Genomic DNA, 14,754 nt, shown 5'->3' with positions numbered 1-14,754 from the left:
TGGTTGATTAGTTGGTTAGACAGATGAAAGGGAGGGAAGAAGGCAGCCAAGTTTTGCCTTCTTAAAAAAGAGGTTTGTAACTATTGTAAATTATAACTGTAGCCACATAGAAAATCATTATAGTTTTATAGTGTAATGTTAAGTGAAAAACACAGGATAGAAATAACTGCACTTTAAGAATTGGCTGTAGTGCTTAAATCTGGAGTAATGTGAAAATGCAATGCGTGTCAAAAAATAATGGAAAGAAATAGACATGATTTTTCCCTATGATGTGGTACTTTTATATAACTACTAAAAATTCCATGAACTATTAGATTTTTAAAGGAATATATTTTAACCTGATAATAATAAAAATGCAACATGGGGTCTGTTACAAAGTTCTGAGATAAGCCTGTGTATCCACTGGGTTATAACATTATGCTACGGACACACCCTCATTTGCTTCTTACCAGCAATCCTAAGTTTACATTTTAGGGCCTAACCATACATCTGTTGTTGAATTCCTTATTTTAATTCAGTAACAAGTAAAATTTGATAATATTTTTTTCTGTTAAAATTACTTCACTGTGTCCATGTAGTTTTGTAGTGTATGTGGGGAGGGTGGGTAGAGAGTTAGAAAAACTCTTTCTGCATGAGGCTTTGATCTTTGCTTAGCTGTCTAGCTCTGTTTCCTTGAAAACCTGTAAAACTTGGAATGTCAACTACTGCTTTTATAGTAAAAATTATTCTGGGTCTGGACTAGGAGAACGGTTAGTACTTGATGGAAGGCATAACTTTGAGCATCCTTGAATTCAGAACTTCTGTAGCATGCATGAGCACTGTGGACTCTGGAGTTTTGATACCAGAGTCTTCCCCAAATCTGTCCCATATGGATCTCATCTCCTCATGCCTGAACTGACTTGGCAGAAGAAGAATGCCTCATGCTGCTTTGCTCACCTCACATCCTGCTGAGTGGTGCCAGTGGGACCTCAGATGGTATGTGGGTCTGCAGATTTTAGTTCATCCTAAGACCCCTAGAAGGTATTGCTGTAGTATAATTCTACAGTTAGTTTGTAATTTTCATAGTGACAAAAGTAGCATTTTAACTTCATATTAGTTAATTACTTAGTTCATTTAGTTTTATCAGTACTTTGAGGAGAACATTTGACTACGAGTCTGGAGACAGGGATTTTAGTCCTAGGTTTTTAATAATGGATTATATTACCTTGGGCAGGTCAGTTAATCTCTGAAATTAATTTTTCTTAAATGTTAGATAAGAAATTTGACCAGTGTCCTTTCTGGTGTCTCTTCTGCAGGATTTCTGCAAAATCCTATAGTTCTTTTATTTTCTTTCATTGTAAGTTAATTTTTAATTTTCTTTTATGGAGAGCATTCCAGATTTCTTTTAGCCTGGCAGATGATCAGAAAGCTGAAAGCCTAAGGTGCTACTGTGTGCATTCTTTTAAATTTTGCTTTTGGAAAAGTTGTCACATTATAGCCACATAATTAGAAAAGAAGCATTTACTGCCTTTACAGTAGAATTAAAAAAATTTAAAAATACTTGAGGAACTGGGGTGCCTGGGTGGCTCAGTCGGTTAAGCATCTGCCTTTGACTCAGGTCATGATCTGGGTTGCTGAGATCAAGCCCCACATTGTCGGGCCCTGTATCATTGGGCTTCTTGCTCAGCATGGAGCCTGCTTCTCTTTCTCCTTCTGCCTGCTGCTCCCCCACTTGTGCTTTCTTTCTGTCAAATAAATAAACGTAAAAATCAAAAATTTAAAAAAAAAATTTGAGGAGCTTTGGGAGGAGAAAACGTTGAATGTTTGAAAAGCTTTTGATTATTTTAAGATTTTGGTCTCAACTTTCATTTATAGGTTGTAAACTGGCTTGAAGGTCCTGGATCAGAACAACTACGAGCCCAGTGGGGGATTGGAGACTCCATCCGAGCCTCCCAGGCCCTACAGCAGAAGCATGAAGAGATTGAGAGCCAGCACAGTGTGAGTCCCTCTCCTCTGCAGGTTACAGGCTGTTGTTACTGGGCATAATTAGGACCCTGTGTGGTGCTAAGGGATAAGTTGCTATAAACTTTGGTATAGGACATAAAGTATAGTATGTTTAATATTTAGAGGCCATAAAGAACATTTTGACCATTTATTATGTATTTATTGGAAGTTTGGTTTTGCTTTGCCTCCAGTATAGTTTATATATTTCTATAGAAACAAATCCATGTGAAATTTTTAAAAATTACCGTGACAGAATAAAGAGTAATAGTGTAAAAATAGAACCTTTGTCTGCAGTCCTGAGACAGAAATTATAATCCTTAAATCCTCAGAGGGAGGCCTGGGATGTCCCTGCTCTATTAGGGAGAGTACAGTACAGTTAATGCCTGAGAATAATTGCCAAACTGTTGCATTAATCACAACTAATTGAGAGTGAGTGCAGAGGGTGCAGGATATCTTTTCATTCTTTGTGCATTTAGGGGCTCCTACTTGTAATTCTGAAGGAGATGATCAAACAAATCAGTTATAAAATTAGAAAATGATCTATGGGCAGATTATAGATAATCATTCAGGAGGGCTTAAAATTTAACAACTTGTGTATGGAGGAAGTTGATATACGTTAAGCTCTTGCTCTGTTAAAGTTAACTCTTCATTATTGAGAAAGTGATCATCTGGGGCTGGGAGGTTGGGGTACATGGTGGTGGGTATTATGGAGGGCACAGATTGCATGGAGCACTGGGTGTGGTGAAAAAATAATGAATACTGTATTTCTGAAAATAAATAATTTATTAAAAAAAAAAAGAGAGAGAAAGTGATCATCTGCTTTGTGGATCAATTAGTTCATCCTTTTTTTCCCCCAGTCATATTATTTCTGATAGCAATTTAAATAGGTTGACTAGAAAAGTAGAAAAATAAACAGATTCATTAATTTTATCTCCTTAGATTATCTGGCTTAAAAATATTGATCAGTTTACACACACACACACACACACACAAACACACACCATTCAACCTTGCATTTAATATGAAGAATAAAACATCTTTCCCATAAATAGGTAATAAAAGAAGCCTTCCCCTCAAACAAAAGCAAAAACAAATCCAAATGCTCAGAAGACACTCTGATTGGATTTATGTGTTAATTGAGAAAAAAATTCATGTGTTCAGATGAATCCCGATCACTAGGCTCTAAATGCACAATAATAGAGAACTAAAAAAAATTGTTCAGTAACAGTTTTAAACTCTGGGCCCAGATAAGATTTATGGATTATGTGAACATCTAAGTTTTTCTTTTCCCTTTAACTTCCCCAACTGAAGTGGTAGTTAAAAGTTGAGTAGTATTAATAAATGTATATTTTAACTAAATGAGATTAAAGAAGAAATGTTGAACCTCTTTTCTCAGGAATAAATTTGAATTGTTGACCATGTGTCATTTACTGTTTACTAAAGATGTATTTTAAACAATATTTGACATTATTTTCCTCTTTTATATATATCATTCTGTTCCGTTCCTTATATTGTTTTCTTTGTAATATTCCCCAAGTCAGCTTTAATAATCTGTTATATTGGCAGATAAAATATATACTGTACTCTGTAGTATCTGTAATCTAGCTGAGAGAATAATATGGAAGAGATATCACAAGATTTGGATTTGAAATCATCTAAAGATTGTATATTGTCTGCAGTTTTCCTAATTAGTATTCTTAAGAGATTGATTGATGGATAAAGAGGGAAGGGGAAGGGGGAAGGACAAAGGGAAAGGGAGAGAGAATCTTAAGCAGGCTCCATGCCCACTGCAGAGCCCTATGCCGTGCTTGATCTCACAACCCTAACCTGAGCCAAAAATTAAGAGTCGGGTGTTTAACTGACTGAGCCACCCGAGCACCCCAGTACTTAAAAAAGATTGAAATGAAATCTTATGAAATCCTATAATTGAAAAAAATCTGTATATTTTATTCATTTCACAGGGTCCAACATAATGCTTTTTCCTTTTATGCTAATAAAATATACTGAGTAATTTGTATTTAACTTATAACTCCTGTTCCTGAGGTTATAATCTTTTAATGTTCTTGATACTTTTTATTTTTATTATTTTTTAACATTTTATTTATTTATTTTTAAGATTTTATTTAAGGGATGCCTGGGTGGCTCATTCGGTTAAACATCTGCTGTGGGCTCAGGTCATGATCCCAGGGTCATGGGATTGAGCCCCATGTCAGGCTCTGCTCAGTGGGGAGCCTGCTTCTCCTTCTGCTTGCCCCCCCCCATGTCAAATAAATTTTTAAAAAATCTTTAAAGATTGTATTTATTTATTTGAGAGAGAGTGCACACACTTGCGCACAGGGTGAGTAGAGAGGAGCAGAGGGAAAGGATCTCAAGCGGACTCTACACTCAGCCTGCCACAGGGCTGGATCTCAGGATCCCAGGATCATGACCTGACCCTAAACTGAGAGCTGGAGCTTAACCCAGGCTTCTCTCTTGGTACTTTATAAATAACGTAATTCTTTTGATATTTTTGATACTGACTGTGACTTATTTGAACCTTGTGGATTGTTCTGGAGCATGTTACTGTAGGGTAACTATATCCTATAGTCTGTACCCCCCTTTCTTAAAAGATTGTATGTATTTAATTATTTATCAGAGAGAGCATGAGCATGTGTGCACAAGAAGGGGAGTGGCAGGCAGAGGGAGAAGCAGACTCCATACTGAGCAAGGACACTGATGCAGAACTCGATCCCAGGACCCCGAGATCATGACCTGAGCTAAAGGCCCACACTTAGCCAACTGAGCTACCCAGGCATCCCACCATTTTTGGTTCTTGAAAACAGTATTTGCTGTAAAATATTGTAGACTTCCATCTAGAGGATTTGGTTATGAAAGTATCCCCAGAGTCCTTTATGTAAAGATACGTGACACTTGAGGGCCCTAAAGACAGGATTTATCTACATTTTATTATTTTTTAAAGATGTCAAGAGGAATAATTATACTTTGAAGTTAGATTATGTACCTATTATAAAGAAATCCACAAAAGGAATTGAAAAACATATTTTATGTTGCATACAGTATGGATGAAATTATAAATAGTATACATAGAGATTCTTGTGTTAAGATTTTTATTTTTGTATTTTTATTTATAAAGTTTTAAATCAATTTATTTTACTTATTTTTTTTTTAAAGATTTTATTTATTTGAGAGAGACCTCTGTAAGAGAGAAATACAGCATGAACTGGGGTTGGGACAGAGGGAGAGGGAGAAGTGGACTCCCTGCTCGATGTGGAGCTCCATCCCCGTACCCCAAAATCATGCCTGCAGCCGAAGGCTGACACTTAACCAACTGGGCCACCCAGGTGCCCCTAAAAATTAATTTAAATGAAAAAATTGCTTATGGATAGCTCTGTGTGTTCAGGTTTACTTATAATGTGAATAAAATTTCAGAACTTTTGAATTAGAGAGGATCTTACAGATTCTTCTAATGTCATCACCTTATTTTTATATGAATAAACTGGGAGAGAACATTTTTCAATCACTGGGTAGCTAGACTCGGTTGAAACACCAGTCTCTTCATACTTTTGAAGTTCTTTTTCCTCTCTCTGTTTCTCTGTATTTCTTTCTCTCTTTCTCCCTTTCTATATTTTTCTGTCTCTGTCAGTCTGTCTCACCTGCTTACTGGCTAGCTTGCAACGAAAGCTACTCATGGATGTACTTAAGATAATAGCATTTTTTTTCCTTCCTATCTTCCTATACTCTTAATATTTGAGGACATATGCACATATATTGTTGTTTGCATTCATGGACCTGCTGCTCAGAGAAAAGAGAAACACTGATGGTTTATGGATTTCATTTCTTTAAATGATGTATGTCAGTTTCAAAATTGGGAGGTGGGGACAAATTGAATGGGAGTGTAGAAGAAACAGAATTGGTCAGGAGTTGATAGTTATTGAAGATGGATGGCACATGGGATTCATTATACTGTTCTTTCCACTTTTGAATAGTTTGAAATTTTTCATTTTACAAGGTTTACAAATGAGAATTGCACTGTAACCAATAGGTGGCACTACATTGTTAACCTTGAGAATAGGTTGATTCAGGATGAGTATATTAGCTTATGATGTTCCAATATTTTATTAAAAGCTTTTCTCTTTGTAATAAGAGGAACACTTTAAAGCATATGTTGGAGTTGTTCAGGTCTTAATGAAATTATGACAAATTTCTGGTATATTGATTGGTTAATAGGGATAGAAATTAACATACCATTTTGTGTTAAATCACTCTGTCGAGTATTAAATTTTAGATTCTTATAAAAGCATAATCTTAAAGCTAAAAATAAACCCAAATTTATTAGAATATTTAGTTTTAATATACAGAAAATGAAAATATTACAAATATGTAGTTCTTTGTCAAGGAGTGTCAAAAGGAAGTTTGCTTTTTTAATATGAAGTAGGTAAGCACAACAAAGAATAACAAGATATAAGAAAAATGATAATAGTAACTTAAAATACATTTTCATGTGTTTTAGTTCAATAATCAGATTTTTTCTTTTGGGCTGAGGTAGGTGGTTGTTAGGGAAAACACGTCTTAGGACTGTGCGGAAGTATAAATCTCTGAAGCTTTAGGATTCCGTTCGTATCTCCCATCTCACAATGCTGACTTTTGGTCTTCAAAGAGAACATTGTTGTGTCATGCCTAATAGTAAGCAGCAAAACAGGTGTACATGAAGGGTCAACACCCATCTCTCACGAACATACTGACCTTAATCAAGTGATCTGGCAGTGTTTCTTTCCTGCTAGATTAGAATTCCTGTGTCTTGGTTTAAGCATAAATACCCATTATTTCAGCAGCTGTGCATCACCACCAGTTCCTGCACTATTCCAGTGTCAATCGAGATGACTACCTCTGTCCTACCATGTGAGCGTTCAAGCTCATTTCTTACCTACCGTCTAAATACAAACTGCATGTCTTGGAATTGATTTTTTTGCTGCGCAGTTAAATGTTCTTAAAAGGTAGGCCAGAGGATGGCCAAAACTGAACTGAATGCAGCCTGTTCAGCTAAGGTTCTATAAATTTTATATTCTCCTATTTCCTAGGAAAAAACCATTTTGATTAATCTGAAGAGAGAGAGTGTGTGTGTGCCTGTGCATTCCAGATTTTATTCCCTTACATCCCAGAGAGACTGATTATTTCTTTAGGAAAACCTCAGTTCCTAATGTGAGTTTCTTTAATTTCAAGTGCTAATTTCAAGAAAAATACTAGTTCTTAAATTGTTTACCTCCTTGTTCTAGTTATTAGGGCCTTTATTTTATAGGTTCAGACTAGGAAAAAAATCAACCCCAGTATGGTTGTTCTTAAACCTTAGTTGTTCTAGGAGTCACCTGAAGTGACTGTTAAACTGCCTGTCACAGAGCCATATGCCCATAGACTTAGTAGGTCAGGGGTGAAGCTTTGGTATTTTTAGTAAGCACCCTGGTAATATGGTATAGATAGTTCTCACTATAAGACATGGTGATCCAGGATGCTAATCCTTTAGCCTACTATTTTTCTTTGAATCATGACTCTTACTTCTTCAAAGAATTGGATTAATTATTTGTTTAGAATATTAACTTATTAACTAAATTTACAAGTACTATAGAGAATACTGTGAAATCCCTTTTTTTTTTTTTTAAAGATTTTATTTATTTATTTATTTGACAGACAGAGATCACAAGCAGGCAGAGAGGCAGGCAGAGAGAGAGAGAGGAGGAAGCAGGCTCTCTGCTGAGCAGAGAGCCCGATGCAGGGCTCGATCCCAGGACCCTGAGATCATGACCTGAGCCAAAGGCAGAGGCTTAACCCACTGAGCCAGCCAGGTTCCCCGAAATCCCTTTTTATTTTAGAACACTACTGTGATATTTTTCTCACGTTGTATTTTCTGCTTTAAATCCACCTCCTTTAACCTTTATAATCACTCTGTGGAGGTGCCTGGGTGGCTCAGTGGGTTAAGCCTCTTCCTTCAGCTCAGGTCATGATCCCAGGGTGCTGGGATCGAGCCCCGATTCGGGCTCTCTGCTCAGCGAGGAGCCTGCTTCCTCCTCTCTCTCTGCCTGCCTCTCTGCCTACTTGTGATCTCTCTGTCCAATAAATAAATAAAATCTTTAAAAAAATATAATCACTCTATGGTTTCAAAAGTATTTTACACATAGTATTATGTAATTAATTTATACAATAACCAATAAGGTAGGTAAGACAGATGATATCATCACTGTTGTACAGAACAGGGTTTCTCAGTCTTGGCCCTATGACACTTTGGGCAGATGGATCTTTGTTGTAGTGGCTATCCTGTACATTATAGGGTCATTTGGCCGCATCACTGGCCTCTACCCACTGGATGCATTAGCATTGCGCCCTCTCCTTTGTGACAGCCAAAAATGTCTCTGGATATTGCAAAATATTCCCTCTGAAGCAAAATAGCCCCCAGTTGAAAATCACTGCTCGAAAGGAAAAACAAATAAACAAACAAAAAAACTGGTTCTGAGAGATAAGTGAGTTAATGAAGATGACACCCTTTATAAGGAAAAAGACCTTGAGTTCGTCTTTCACATCTACTGTTCTTTTCTCTACATCTGACTACATTGTCTATATAATAATATTCAGAAATTTCATAGTAGTTCAAGCAATAAAACAACATGAAAAAATAGAGAAGCCCAAGTTTTAGGTACAGGGCACAAGAGTAGACCACATTTAGAGCAGTACCTATTACCTACTTAATTTAATGTCAGCTAATCTACAGTATCTGATATGAAGTGCTTTATATGTTCATTCGCTACATGTTAACTGAACACATAATAAATGTCACATGTTCTAGACTCTTGGCTATATAGCACTGTCTTATAATATGGAATTTAAATTCATATTGGGAAAAAAGGGAATGGAGAGAAGGTAAGGCAAGGCTTTTAGGAAAGGCCTCTCAGATCACATTTAATCAGAAACTTTGAAATGATGTGAAGGAGCAATTCAAGCAAAAGGCAGTTCAGATTGAGGACACAGAAGTAAAAACACTGTAGGTAGGTGCTTACTTGCCATTGTAATGGAACAGCAAGTTATGTTGGTGGTGTTGTAGTGCAGTGAGCAAGGTCACACAGAACAATGTTTCTAAGGGAGTCCGGAGCCAAATCATGTCCATTTCACCCCCAAAAGGGAACTTGACATTTATTTTATTTTTTTTTTAAGGATTTTATTTATTTATTTGGGGGGAGAGGGAGAGAACACAAGCAGGGGGAGCAGCAGGCAGAGGGAGAGGGAGAAGCAGACTCCCCACTGAGCAGAGAGCCAGACATGGAGCTTGATCCCATGACCCTAGTATCATGACCTGAGCTGAAGGCAGATGCTGAAACGACTAAGCCACCCAAGCGTCCCTTGTCATTTATTTTATTTTTTAAGATTTTATTTATTTGACACAGATCACAAGTAGGCAGAGAGGCAGGCAGAGAGAGAGGTAGGGAAGCAGGCTCCCTGCTGAGCAGAGAGCCTGATGCAGGGCTCTGTCCCAGGACCCAATAAGCCACCCAGGCGCCCCTTGACATTTATTTTAAATGTTACATGAGGGGCGCCTGGGTGGCTCAGTGGGTTAAGCCGCTGCCTTCGGCTCAGGTCATGATCTCAGGGTCCTGGGATCGAGTCCCGCATCGGGCTCTCTGCTCAGCAGGGAGCCTGCTTCTCTCTCTCTCTGCCTGCCTCTCCATCTACTTGTGATCTCTCTCTGTCAAATAAATAAATAAAATTAAAAAAAAAATAAATGTTACATGAAATCATTGGAAGGATTTTTTTTTTTCTTAAAGATTTTATTTATTTATTTGACAGAGAGAGATCACAAGTAAGCAGAGAGACAGAGAGAGAGGAAGGGAAGCAGGCTCCCTGCCGAGCAGAGAGCCCGATGCGGGACTCGATCCCAGGACCCCGAGATCATGACCTGAGCCAAAGGCAGCGGCTTAACCCACTGAGCCACCCAGGCGCCCCCATTGGAGGGATTTTTGAGCAGAGAACTGATACATGTTTTTTTTTTTTCTTTTTTATTAACATATAATGTATTATTAGACCCAGGGGTACAGGTCTGTGTGATACATGTTTTTAAAAAGATCTCTGGGAGGGGCGCCTGGGTGGCTCAGTGGGTTAAAGTCTCTGCCTTCAGCTCAGGTCATGATCCCAGGGTCCTGGGATCGAGCCCTGCACAGGCTTTCTGCTCAGCAGGGAGCCCTCTTCCCTTCTTCTCTTTCTGCCTGCCTCTCTGCCTCTGTCTGTCAAATAAATAAATAAAAATCTTAAAAAAAAAAAATAAAAAGATCTCTGGGGGCACCTGGGTGGCTTAGTAGGTTAAAGCCTCTACCTTAGGATCTTGGGATCAACAGGGAGCTTACTTCCCCCTCCCCCACCCTCGCCCCCGCCTGCCTCTCTGCCTACTTTTGATCTCTGTCTGTCAGATAAATAAATAAAATATTTAAAAATAAATAAATAAAATAAAAAGATCTCTGGCTACCATGTGGAAAATAAGGACTAGGAACAAACAACAAAACAGGAAGACTGGAGACTAATAGTGTGGAGGCAGTAGATGTAGTAAGCAGTTGTCACATTGCTGAGGTTGAGCCAGCAAGTCTTGCTCTTGTAAGAATCAGGTGTTTGGCCTTAGCCACTCTTAAGTTGGGAAAGACTGTGAGAGAAGCAGGTTGGGATTCTACAGAATTTGTAGCTTCAGGGGCAGGTTAAATTTTAGATGTCAGATACTCATCCAAATGGAGATAGTTGGTGGACACTTGAGGATCACTGTTGGGTTCAGGGAAGGGGCAAGGTGAGGATATTAATGTGGGAATTATCAGCATATAAATGTTATTTAAAGGCATGGGACCAGAGGAACTCATCCAAGCCCAAAGAGTACTAATTTAGAAGAAAAGAGCCTTTGGAAAACTGAACCCCAGGTCACTCCTAAATGTAGAAGGCAAGAAGCAGAAGGAGGACAGCAGAACTGTTGTGTCCGAGGAAAGAATAGAAAAAGGCATTTCAAGAAGGAAGTGGTTGCCTTTGTAAAATGCAACTGAGAGACCCAAATTAGGTAAAGACTGAGAATTTGCTAAGAGCAGGAAGGACAAAATCCTGATGAGAATGAGTTAACAAGGGAATGGGAAATAGGAGATAGGATGAGTATAGAGTATTCCTTTAAGGGACAGCCTTGGTCTTGAGTGCAATTCTGTTTTTTAATATAAGATACTGCACCTTATTTGTATGCTGGTGGAAGTAATCCAATTAAGAAGAATGAATTGATGATGGGAGAGAAAAGATAAGTGCAAGGGCAAAGCCTTGTGTAGGTAATAGAGGACAAAGAGTGCAAGTTAAGTGGCTACTTTCGAACCAGGGACAGTTCATCTGCTATTTTAGTGGGGAGGGCGAAGCACAGGGCTGCAGAAAAGAGGGAGGGTCATAGGTTTGTCGGAGAGAAAATGAAGTTAGAGTTTTGGCTGGGAACGAAGAGAGGGAAAAGGAGTTGGAGATTTAAGGAGTGAAAAAAACAAATAATCATGAGAGTGGGAAAATGTATTGACTAGAGAAATAGGATTGCTGAAGGTCTATTTGAGGTTATTTATATACTTTACATACTTTTATGTGGAGAGAGTCTATATATTTACGTACACTATAACTTTAAAAAGACACCTGTTCACATCATTGTTATTATCCAGCCATATTGCTGCTCTGGTGTAGGTATACAGTAGGCAGAGATACCAGGTCTGAGGTCTTGACAGGTGGATTGGAAAAGGAAGATGCAGGGCACGAGTATGGGTTATGCTCTGGGAGGTGATTATAGCCTCTGATTAAAGACAGAAGTGAGGATGTGAGACTGTTTCATGCTGGGCCATGAAACAAGCAGGTCAGTGGATTGGGTAGTCTCATGGAGCTGTAGGAGTGAGTTGTCCTAAAGAGTGTGACCAAGAGAGTCAGTAGCTGGTGGTTAGAGAATGAGATTCTTGAAGCTTTGGGAGCTGTATGGTAATACATGATTATGACAAGAATTTACATGTGTTGGAGTAGGTAGCTGATTTGGGGTAGGGACAGGATGGTTGCAAGTGAGGGAGGGAATCAGGAGACAGAGTTAATAAGGGTACTGCAGGGATGTGTACATGGTGGGAGTCAGTGGAAACGCTGACCCAGAGCGGAGGGCCGTGACCATTGCCAAACTCCCTGGAAGAAGGTGCTTAATGGGAAAGGTTTGGAAGGATGTTATCCAACAGCATGCACTTTAAAGGAGATGAAGGTTTTAAGAGAAAGAGAGAAGAAATGGTCTGGTAATAATTTTCTCTGAGGATGGACAGGTTTCAGGTAGAACAAGAAAGGAAAGGAACCATTTAGATACAAAGATGAAGATACAGGATAGATACTGTCGTTGATAAGAGTGAGTTCCGGGAGTCATGTGGAAGGATTTGGGGGTTGGGGACTTCTCATCCTCACTTTAAGTAATTCTGCCTTACATAATTATCATATATGTTACTTAGTTTATCTGGAAGAATTATAAAATGTGGTGCGGTTCTTCAGGAGCCAATTTGATCCTTAATGTACAACATGTGTGTTACAGGAATGGTTTGCAGTGTATGTGGAACTTAATCAGCAAATTGCAGCACTCTTAAATGCTGGGGACGAGGAAGATCTTGTGGAACTGAAGTCACTGCAGCAACAACTTAGTGATGTTTGCTATCGACAGGCCAGTCAACTGGAATTTAGGCAGAATCTCTTACAAGCAGCTCTTGAATTTCATGGTGTTGCCCAAGATGTAAGTTTCTACTCTGATTGCTTTTCTGTTCTTCAAATGATCTGAACACTTATCTGCACATAAATTTTGCAGGTTTGCATGTCTCCTAATTATTTTTCTGGAAAAATAAAATAATTTAGTCATGGGGAGATGATAAAAGTCTTTGATTTTTTAAAAAATTTTCTTTTCATTTTTAAGTCATTTTGCATGCAACTAAACATTTTTTGTCTAAATAGTGTTTGAACTTAGATATATTTCATTTTGATCATTTCTCTGTTTATGCTTTATAACATAGATTGCAATGGACGTTTGAGTACTTTCCTACATTCTGCTTACCTGGATATAAATCTTTGTCTTCCTGGTGCATGCCTCTGTGTGTTCTGTCTTTTCAGATAACATGTATTCTAATTATTCGCCCTTGTCTTTTAACAGCATAGACTTTTTCAAGTGTAATTGTGATAACCTCATTAGATATAAACCTCATTAATCATTAAACACTTTAGATGCTGATCACATCAGGGTTATCTCTTTGGTGTCCCTCTGCTTTAGTTGTCTCAGCAGTTGGATGGCTTATTAGGGATGTTGTGCGTAGATGTAGCACCAGCTGATGGAGCATCGATTCAGCAGACTTTAAAACTGCTTGAAGAGAAGCTGAAAAGTGTTGGTAAGCAGATTTTAACAATGCTGAAACATAAGGTTCTTTTTTTAGAAATATCATTACTATGGTTAGAGAAGTCAACTTACACTGAGCTAATTATAATTATTTATAGGAAACACAGGAAAAATTAGTATAAAATAGGTTTTATTCCCTTGAAGGGTGTAATACATGGTAAAATTCCTATTTTTCATTGATGGTCTGTCACCCTTCCTTCATTGGGCCTTTAGCCTTTCTTCTTTACCCAGGTATATCTATAGGTGCTACGTCTTGCATATACTACGAACAGTTATTTGTAGTGCATGCATAAGCTGTAATTAGCTGTGAAGTGTTCTGTGGTAAATCCTGTATGCCCCAAAACTATGTTTTATGCAGTGATTTTGGTTGTTGCTATATCCTAACCTTGTGAATAAATAGTTGGTATGGTTCTGTGCATTTGTTTCTCCAAATTGGGAATATTGCCGAGGTACTCTCCCAAGGGGAGGATGATCCCATTTCACTTGACACTTTACATTTTACTACAGTAGGAAGGAAGTACAGTGAATTTCCCTAGGTCATGACTGGAGAGGAGATAGTGGATGTACAAAAGGGAAGAAAGGATTGTTCTGGGTAGGATAGGAGGGCAAAGGGGAATGGAGGTAAGGAAGCAGATACCTAAGACAGACTTAGTAGAAAATGGTGACACATGATTGAACCAAATTAATTAATTATTGAAAAGGATTTGAGGGAATGCGTTTGAAAAATCATGTTTGTAAGGGCATTTGTTTGCAGCCTTTGTTATTTTAACACATGATAGGCATAATACGTATTTTGTATTTAATTTGCCAAATGCAGTTTATTTCAAAGGATCAGAAGCTTTCTAGAACCATACTTCTCCTTTAAAAAAGAAAGGAATTCCTGTGTGCTTGTTGGTTTGGAGTATTGTAAATCTATCCTAAATGTTCCCTCTCATTAGGTGTAAACTGGAAGATGCCTGAACTCAAAATATTCAGCATCCTTTTTCAGTGATATTGCATTGCTTGAATGCTTTTAAGTCTTGTAACTCTTAAACATTATCTTGAACAAAATGTTTGGCTTGTTCTCTTAAAAATTGGACTACATAGAAGCACAAAGGAAACAAACTGAAAAATATTACTAATCAAAATAGAACTTCTTACATTTTCTTCCTGCTTTCAGTTTTCAAAAATAAGTATCATCAGTGGAAATTCACCTTTTGGAAATTACCTTTAGGCAGAATTTGGCAGTGAGAGTGAGCTCAGTTCCAACCATGTTTAAATGAGTTTATTCCTTGAAGTGTTCAGAGAACCTCCTCCCAAGGTAGTTTAACATACAAAGCTATCAGTGCGTAGAACCCGAGTAC

The 14,754-nt window shown here is 38.0% G+C and overlaps 1 protein-coding gene across 4 annotated transcripts in view; it reads left to right on the top strand.

Moving 5' to 3' along the window:
* The window catches only part of SESTD1 (SEC14 and spectrin domain containing 1), a 144,437-nt gene that overhangs the window by 106,240 nt on the left and 23,443 nt on the right, over nt 1-14,754 (top strand). For all 4 annotated transcript variants that reach the window (XM_044242445.1, XM_044242446.1, XM_044242443.1 and 1 more), the window contains 3 exons: nt 1,855-1,977; nt 12,566-12,760; nt 13,289-13,403. In XM_044242445.1, coding sequence (XP_044098380.1) covers nt 1,855-1,977; nt 12,566-12,760; nt 13,289-13,403 — 433 coding nt within the window. The remainder of the gene's footprint in view (nt 1-1,854; nt 1,978-12,565; nt 12,761-13,288; nt 13,404-14,754) is intronic.

This window comes from Neovison vison, chromosome 3 (genome assembly GCF_020171115.1).
Source record: "Neovison vison isolate M4711 chromosome 3, ASM_NN_V1, whole genome shotgun sequence".
NCBI lineage: Eukaryota > Metazoa > Chordata > Mammalia > Carnivora > Mustelidae > Neogale > Neogale vison.
Note: the sequence above shows the minus strand (reverse complement) of the source record. Positions and strands in the feature narration are given on the sequence as shown.